This window comes from Semicossyphus pulcher, unplaced genomic scaffold (genome assembly GCF_022749685.1).
Source record: "Semicossyphus pulcher isolate SPU_LCO1_2020_fin unplaced genomic scaffold, fSemPul1.0.p SCAF_3, whole genome shotgun sequence".
In the NCBI taxonomy this organism is placed as follows: Eukaryota; Metazoa; Chordata; class Actinopteri; order Labriformes; family Labridae; genus Semicossyphus; species Semicossyphus pulcher.
In genome coordinates this window covers 1880981-1889869 of record NW_027211704.1, presented here as the reverse complement: position 1 = coordinate 1889869, position 8889 = coordinate 1880981, and the positions used below count along the sequence as shown (strand labels likewise).

Here is an 8889-nt window from a genome sequence, read left to right as displayed (position 1 = left end):
TGTTATTTTGAGTAGAGGCGTGTGCATACTACATTTTAACAAGTGAGAGATTTATTTCAAATGCATCTTTTATGCCAATGTTTTTCCGGAGTGTTGTTTCCTTTAATAGAATTGACTTGACACAAATGTGGACTGCGCCCTCTACTGGGTGCACTTGGTTTGAAGAGTTGGCTAAGTTTCTTTTCACAGGAAAGAGGATAAGAATCTCCTAAAGCTTTGAAGGTAGGTCTATGCAACAACCTAGTACATTTGCAAATACTTTTATTTGCTTAAATTCTAAAGATAATCAAAACAGGATTACGGATCATTTGATCAGTGAATGCACCCGTTTCATTTCTGAATGCTGTTCATTTATTGTTTGATGTAATTTCGGCTTGTTTTAGTCTGTTTGTTCTTTATATCTCAATGGGATTATTACTGGTAAAATAAAGGTTACATAAAAAAAATTAAAAATGAAAGACAATTATTTCTTGCCTATATACTCCTTAAAGTGACGAGACGTTATGGCTAATCAGTTTAAATTAGCAATTTAGCTGAGTCGAACCTTTCATCTTCTCCCCAAACTTAGCATAAATAAAGAAACAGAATGAAAACTTACCAATATTAAAATCCACTTGACATTAAGAAAGAACCGAGCCTGTTTGCATCCGTCCTACTCGGCCGGTAGTTCCTGTGTCAGTTCCCCTGCTGCTGCTGCTGCTGCTGCTGCTCACACACCCTCTGCTCTGTGCGTGCAGGAAGCTGCTATTTAAATGCTCTGTCACTCTCGTTTTCGTTTCATAAGAACGAACGCCACAAACACCACACCTAGTAAACAGTGAAACACAACTTGGCGTATGACTAAGAGGCACATGTGTAGCAAAACAATTATAATGAGTAATTTATGAAACCGTTCAGTATCTATCGAAGCCCTCAGGTCGTGTGTGGCTGGCTACTGAGCAACAACAAATATAGTCCAACAGTATTAGAGTGAATGACACCAGACATTGCATATACAATGGCGTCCAAAAGCGTGAGACCATATGAAAAACTTGAAAAGAACCCATTCCCTTTAATTTCACATAGACTACATCTGAAAAATAGTATGGGAATTGATTTATTACATTGACCTACTTAATTGCCTTGTGCAAAAGGTGATGCTTCCTTGAGTTTTGTCTTTTCCATTGAAGCATATGTTCAGAAGACACACAGGTGGGTTTGAGCTCAATTCAATTATTGCTATTTGATTGACACAGCCAGTAAGATTTTTTTTTTTCAAAACTTTATTTACAAATTGAAAGTACAGTACATTTCAACAATAGAGACTAGGTTGTCAGCTCGACGTATAACATATATATGCAAATTAATTAAAATACATTAAAGTAAACAAAATAAGGCAGAATAAGTTAAATCAAATAAATGATAAATCCAATCCATCACAAAAAGCTTTGGTTTTCAGGGCTTTAGGATTTGTGCAATATGTTAGTGTTTCCAGGTAGGATTTAACATAGGATGTATCAACTATTACGTTAGGTTTTTGTTTTAAAGATGGAATTTTGCTAATAAAATCAGCAGATTAATGACATATTTGTTCCTGGGAGGCATCTCATCATCAAATTCACACAGCCTTTAAGATAGACCATAGACTGTATAGACACGCCTCTCTTCGTCACCTCACGTCATCTTTGTGCCACGTCATCGCGCAGTCTAAGCAGGGAGGCTAGCTAAAGCTGTTGTCTCCTATTGGTCGCTTCCGTCAGTGTAAACATGTAGACGTTTTCTCGGTGTGACCGTTTTTGCATTAAGCGGTGTCTCCTAATTGTGAACCAGTTTGTCAGTACTCCGAAAAATGATGGATGGGTTGCTAAAAGTAGCGGTTTTCGAACCAGGGCAGAGTGGTGTTAGCCTGATAACTAGCTAACAGTGAATAGCTAATATCGGGCCGTGTTTGTATGAGGCTGGCCTTGCTAATTACACAGCTAGCTTCCAGTTGGAAAGCCACGAAAAGCGGGCACAACCGAGGTTAGCCCAACAAAGAAGAATGGCAAGTAATGTAATCTAAAAGGATACACCAAGAAGTGGAGACAATATGAAGAACTCTAGAAGTGCTGGTGCCTCGTCACCTGTGAATGGAAAACAAGGTAACAGCATATATGGCAGGTCGCTAAGGACTAGCTCTCGTGATTTTGGCAATTCAGCAGCGAAAATGCAATCAAATTCATTTTAATGCTAAATGCATGACCGCTGTTGCTGGAGTTGCTAACCATGCCCCCTATAATCTCAGTAAATGTGCTAACTGACGTTAGCTGTATCTAAAAGTAAGGCAATCGATGACTTTTAACTCACAAGATCAACACAGGCTAACTGGCTACTTTATCATTGTGTTTTATATGTATTAGACTGGGACACTAGACGGAAGAGGAAAATTGCGGATATCACACAGGCCCTCAGTGTGAGTCCAGTTGATGTGGCAGCTTTGAGGAGGATGGCTATTAGTGAAGGAGGACTGCTGACTGATGAGATTCGCTGTCAAGTCTGGCCTCGGCTTCTTAACGTCCCCCTCAGCGTCCTGGATCAAGAGCCAGGTATCGTGTTCGCTACATGTGCACAAACAGAGCAATGAAGACTACACGTTCTCTGTGCATGTCAAATATTAACACACGGGGTCTTAGCAGGTGCAAGTTCTCCCACTCCCACTCACATTATTTGACTATTGTATGATAATACTGTTGGTGTCGTGTCTTGTCCAGAGAAGGTAGAGCGTGAGAATAACAAGGACTACAACCAGGTGTTGCTGGATGTCCAGCGCTCACTGCGAAGGTTCCCACCTGGTGAGTAAAACCCCTATTTCTTGAAGTGTTAAATGAAACTGAGCTGTGTGTATATTCCTGTAGAAGCACAAATGCACCCCCCTATAACAAACACACACAAACTGAGCTGCCACTGTCCTGTGCACCAAACCTTGATATTTTTCCTTAAGAATGAATGTTATTCAAATATACTGTGGTGGAACTCATAAATTGTAAACCAATGAGTTTTCTTCACTATCTGCATCAGAAAGGCGGGGGAAAAACTGTTTTCTCAGGGGGTTTTCGTTTGTGTTGTTGCATTGAGTTCTACAGCAACGACAAATGCACCTATTTTGACGCTTACTTTGTGTAAATAGTCTTGTAGGTCTTGTATAAAGCTTTGCCACTACTTGCTGTTAGTATTTGTTTTGCTGGTCTCCAACTTGGCTCACATTAAAACACCCAGAAGGGCGCAAAGCCGCCCCAGTGTGTGTTTTTACAAGAAAAACATGTGTGAGGTGTAAACAAACAAGTGCATGCTTAAAACACACACACACACACACACACATTGCACCTCTGTTACATCTCTGTTACTACCTCCGATGTCAGCTCAGAGGTGGAACGACTTCGCTCCACTGAAGTTTATTCCAACAAGCACTGTTTTTAACTGTGGTTTATGCTGCGCCAATATAAATCAGCAAAAGACAAATTATGACTGAAAAATGAAGCATTTTCATTTTATGTTAATGGGGTCATTGATTAGGTACCCTACCCACTGCCTTTATAAACTAACAACTACTGTATTTTCAATTTGTGTGGACTTGTACAGGTATGCCAGATGAGCAGAGGGAGGGTCTCCAGGAAGAGCTCATTGACATCATCCTCCTGGTTCTGAAACGTAATCCTCAGCTGCACTACTACCAAGGATACCATGACATTGTTGTCACCTTCCTTTTGGTCCTGGGAGAGCGCCTTGCAACTGCTCTTGTGGAGAAGCTCTCTACACATCATCTCAGGTACTTCTACGGCAGCTTTCTTTATGTTGCTACTTATTTTTCTTTCTCTCTTTTGTGTTCACAATGTGAAATACAACACATCCTTTCCCTCTCATATTCAACTCCTTCAAAAGCAGTGTGCTAATCACCATCTGTTCCATTCTCCTCTTGTCAGGGACTTCATGGATCCTACCATGGACAACACAAAACACATTCTCAACTATTTGATGCCCATCATTGAGAGGGTCAACCCTGATGTGCATGACTTCATGCAACAGTAAGACTCTCTTCTTTTTATATATATAGTTTGAGCATTATTTGCAAGATAATTGAAAGGCTCATACCCAGTACAATATATGGTCATGAAATATAATACCATTTACACATTGTTTCCATAAGTGTCTGCTGTCCTAAAGAAATACATTTTGATTCTTAAGTGTATTTAGTCTTAAAGGGCCAGTTTGCTGATTTTCAACCTCAGTCCTATCATGCTATCACGAGGAGCTAATGCCATTATAGCAGGAAAAAAATGCAGTTTCGCTCTGTGCCTTTTGGAGCAACTGGTTCTCCAATGGGCCCCAGAAAACCTCCACCAGACTTTGTAAAACGCATCAGGGAGCTCGCTAAGCTACACCTCCTCAATCTAGGACACCCGCCTCGATGTCATGTCTTGTTCACAATCATCAGGTTTGAAATGTAGACTGCAGACCTGAAGATTTTTAAGACGATCCACCGGTATATTCTCGTCGTAGTCGGGTTTCTTGGCTGACAGAAACAACTGAATTTTCTGCAAAGAGCCCCCCAGCAAGGATTCTGATATCATGTGCATTATTAAAATAACACTTCCATAATAAAGTATATGCTTATAAGATTTTTTCAACAGTTTTAAAAGACTACGGTAATCATTTAAGTCAAGGAGAAGGATTACCAGGATTACAACATACCGATCCTATTATGAGGTTCCTCTGTAAAGACTTTACAACACAGGTCAGGAAGTTAGTCACTTTAAAAGCTGTCCACACCTTTCAGGGCCATAACTTTAATAATATATCATCCTAAGTGCTTTACACTGTCCCCTAGGTGAAGGACACATTATAGTTTTGTTGCTGATTTAAGTTGACCTCTGTCATGTATTGATTGATTCTTAGGGCTGAGGTGGGTACAGTCTTCGCTCTCAGTTGGCTGATCACCTGGTTTGGACACGTCCTGTCAGATTTCCGCCATGTTGTCCGGTTGTATGACTTCTTTCTGGCCTGCCATCCATTGATGCCAATCTATTTCGCTGCTGTGGTGAGTTTCTTATAATCAGCACTTCTATTTTGCTATTCGAGGGAAACTAAATTCTTTCCTCTACTGTAATGGCTAATTGATTGGTCCATCCCTGCAAAGTCAAGTCACTGCTGCTGTTTTAGACCATAAAAACAAATCAAGTTTGCCTAACCTGATCCTCTTAGTAATGTCATTCTTAGTCCTTGCACTTTTGATGGGTAATAAACTGCTTACTGCTCTGTTGCAGATTGTACTGTACAGAGAAGAGGAGGTGTTGGATTGCGAATGTGATATGGCCATGGTTCATCACCTGCTGTCTCAGATTCCTCAGGATCTTCCTTATGAGACCCTCATCAGCAGAGCAGGAGACCTCTTTGTCCAGTTCCCTCCGTCTGAACTGGCAAAAGAGGCCGCCTCACATGACAGGTAGTTAACTCCATAGGATTACTATAATGGCAATTTTGCATTTCCAATTTCCAGTTTTTTTTTTATTATACTGATGGAAGTGATTTTCCAGATGTTAATTACAGTTTAGCTTGTAGTGTTTTGCGATAGTCGTACAAGGCATGACCAGGTCTGCTCCACCTCCAACTGTGTCTGCCTCTTTCAGTCCACTCTGCCCCTACATATACAACCCTGTGCATGTAATGAGGGCAACCAAATGTCCAAATTTATACTGCAAACGATATTTATAAACAAGTAAGAAGAGCCCGACCGATACTGGATTTTCAAGTAACATTTCTTGACTCCAGCTTTTGCATGAAGAGCGATGGGTCTGACCCATGTGTTGAAAAATAAATACAGTGCCCTCTGTTTGTTGATAGACCACATGACACTGCCTTACACTATATTTTGAAAAAATGTACGTATTAATATCATATTCGCCGATAGTGATATATCTGCGAAATGCTAATATTGGCCGATAAATTCGGCTGACCGATATATCGGTCGGGCTCTACAAATAAGTATAACATACCAACAATATACATAACCGGCTTGTAGACTTACATCCCCTCAACTTTACAGAAATGACCTGCCTTAGATGTGATCATCTTTTCTCACTCTGACTATTCTTACAGCTTAATTCATGTGTCACTTACATCTTAAGTAATGATGCTATACAGTTTTATATTTCTTCTCAACAACTCGAGTTATTTCCTATTCTTTCATTAACATTCTGTCTGTCTTGTCTTTCTGTGTATCTGTCTCTTTTCCTCCTAAGCATGGCCTCCTCCACCTTTAAGGACTTTGACCTTGCCTCCACCCAACAGCGACCGGACTCTGTCCTCCGTCGTCGTCGTCGACAGAAACAGGAAGCGCTGGAGAGCTCAGCAGCGGGCTCGGCAGGGGTAGTGGCCCAGCCCTCAGCAGCGCGGCGGTTTGTCCGACTGGCTGTCATGGGCCTGACGGTAGCTTTGGGGGCAGCAGCTCTGGCTGTGGTCAACACTGCCCTGGAGTGGGCCCCAAAGCTGGACTTGTTTCCTTGAACTTCTCCCCTTTGCTCTATCCATCTGTCCTTGACTGAACCTAGCTGGTGGGTCTGTTTCCAAGAACCCTTTAATGGATTAAACCACAAACCTTGCAGTCGATAACACTGTCTGGAGTGTTCTCTCTGAACTGAACCAGTTAACGCTCCGCTCTCATCCTCGAGGATGTGACCAAACATCCTCTGAGGGTCCTTTTTATGACTCCTGAAGAACATGCACCAATGTAAAAGCAACAAAAAGCGAGTATTCTCAAATGAAGGATCCATCTTGTTGTAGTTAAGACACTGTATTTCTAAGAACTATTACTGAAGGTGTCATGATTAAAGTATTTATATTTGGTTCTAGGATAATCGGAGAATGAGTTATGCTCACAAAGATTTATGCTGAAGGATTGGTGGAAACATCACACTTGAATCTGCTGCCAATTAGGAGAGCTAGAGTGAATGTATGAGCGTGTGTGTGTGTGTGTGTGTGTGTGTGTGTGTGTGTGTGTGTGTGTGTGTGTGTGTGTGTGTGTGTGTGTGTGTGATTGTGTTTGGTCGTTATCATTTTAAAAACCTGGACTGAGACCAAATAGAGGATTAGTTAGAGTCCTCTCTTTGTATAATTTACTATTTCTAAATAATAATCCGTAATATGGTTGTGAAACACAGACACTTTTTAAGGTCACCGTTTTATTAGGTTTTTAGGATTTAGTTTGAAGTTCTAATCTCAAAGATCTCTGTTTCTTTTGTTCTTTGGCGGCACCTGTGCCGATAAACGGTAATTGCGGGAGCACACTTCCCAGTTATGCAGACGGACCGTAAAAGCAGCCGCTTAGCTCCGCCTACCCTCTCTGGCAGACCAACCACTGCTGGGTGATGGAAAACGTGTCACTAACTGGGCGCTGCCTCTGATTTTTTTCAGTGAAAGTTGCACCAGGCACCCAGTCTGTAATACTGAATATGCCAAGGCTTTCATCAGTGGGCCATAAGCTCAGTCACCATTGTGTTACCTCATTCGGCTCTCTCTCTGGGGCCGAGTATATTTAAACATGTTGACACCCTTGATTACATATTTATTCTGGCTCGGTATTAGGAGCAGCAAAACTTGTCTGTCAGTCAAGTTTTTATCCCAATGTTAGTGGTGTTACCAGAGTAAATATATTGTCGCCTCCTTCAGACTAGTTTTGTGTCTCTTCTAGCCTTATATTTGAAGATTAGACCCCTGAATGGTGTCCTGCTTCCACAGTGCTGGAAGTAAAAACAATCGAAATAGTTTTACTTTAGCTCTCCAGTTGCTTAATCTTAAAAATGTGTCTGTGTTTTACTGCCCTGAATGACTAGTGTAGGTTTTCTGTGTGACTTTTTCTGGAGTAGATGATTAAATCTCTCTTCACAGTTCAGCAACACTAACTCACTCAATGCCTGCTTACAGAAAATATCAGAGCTGGGACGAATCGCTAGTAATGGAGTGGATATCGTAGTCGTCGTGTTAGCACAGTGGGGGACCCAGTTTGCACTGACTGAATCTAGTTTTGCTAAATAACTTTAATTTATTTTGGTAGGCGCTTTGCTCACTCGTACAGGAAGGGTGCCCTTTTTCAGAAAAAGCACCGGAGCCTTCAGAGTAATGTTTTTGTTTTAAACAGGAACTTAATTTATACACACGTCATTTGGTTAGCTTGATTGCTTTGAGTAGCATTTTCAGAAGCAGTCCAGCTCATTCCAGTGTTCCAGTCATTTTCATTCAATCACAGATTTAAAGTAATGGGTTGGTTTGAGCTGTATCGCACACACTTAAATAGCAGACCAGGAAATACATGGCTTTTAGTTTGTCAGAGCACTTCATTTTAAGATATTGAATTTAGGTGGCCTGTAATATTTTCCGATGTAATTTGTTCAACATAAATCTTCAGAAGTGTTTGGTCCTCGGTCACCTGCATTGCTGAGCACAACAGTCAACTGAAAACTTCTCACTTCAGCTGAGGTCAAGAGTTGTTTCTGCGATAATACGAACACAAAACTCGATCACCCCATTCCTATTATACTTGATTGGTTTTATTGCCTTCTTTAGTGAACCACTGATTGATCTACAAACTCTATCAAACTGAAGGTGACCTGTATCATGCCCTCGCTCTGAGGTGCCTGAGAGTCTAGTTGTTCAGCAGTATTGTAATACACCATGTGTCTGCACTCAGTGGTTTTCATTTTATTTTCGTTGCACTAAAAGATTTATCTGCCTTTTATGTTTATTTTGTTATAACGATTCTGTCTTACTAATGTAAAGTTGTACAAGAAAATGCTAATAAACTAGAGTCAACATGTGTGTTACTTCTTACAGAGTTACACATCAATGTCTAAGAGAGAAGTTGCAGGGGTTCTTTTCTAT

General features: G+C 40.9%; 1 protein-coding gene across 2 annotated transcripts; it reads left to right on the top strand.

Moving 5' to 3' along the window:
• The first annotated feature begins 1717 nt into the window (after positions 1 to 1717).
• On the top strand, positions 1718 to 8831 carry tbc1d20 (TBC1 domain family, member 20). 2 transcript variants are annotated; one of them, XM_069677863.1, is made up of 8 exons: positions 1718 to 2120; positions 2379 to 2564; positions 2730 to 2810; positions 3598 to 3784; positions 3939 to 4040; positions 4912 to 5053; positions 5280 to 5458; positions 6255 to 8831. In XM_069677863.1, exons 1-8 carry the CDS (start codon positions 2069 to 2071, stop codon positions 6517 to 6519), a joined length of 1194 nt encoding a protein of 397 aa, XP_069533964.1. In that variant the 5' UTR covers positions 1718 to 2068; the 3' UTR covers positions 6520 to 8831. The 2 variants fall into 2 exon arrangements, with proteins under 2 accessions (XP_069533964.1, XP_069533965.1); XM_069677864.1 differs by lacking the exon at positions 1718 to 2120 and having other exon boundaries at positions 2420 to 2564; positions 2735 to 2810.
• Positions 8832 to 8889: the final 58 nt, after the last annotated feature.

Coding starts and splice junctions, on each gene's coding strand:
- tbc1d20 (XM_069677863.1), top strand. CDS start 2,069: ATGAAGAACTCTAGAAGTGCTGGTGCCTCGTCACCTGTGAATGGAAAA. Junction 3,785..3,938: donor CTCTCTACACATCATCTCAG/GTACTTCTACGG, acceptor TCCTCTTGTCAG/GGACTTCATGGATCCTACCA. Junction 5,054..5,279: donor CAATCTATTTCGCTGCTGTG/GTGAGTTTCTTA, acceptor GCTCTGTTGCAG/ATTGTACTGTACAGAGAAGA.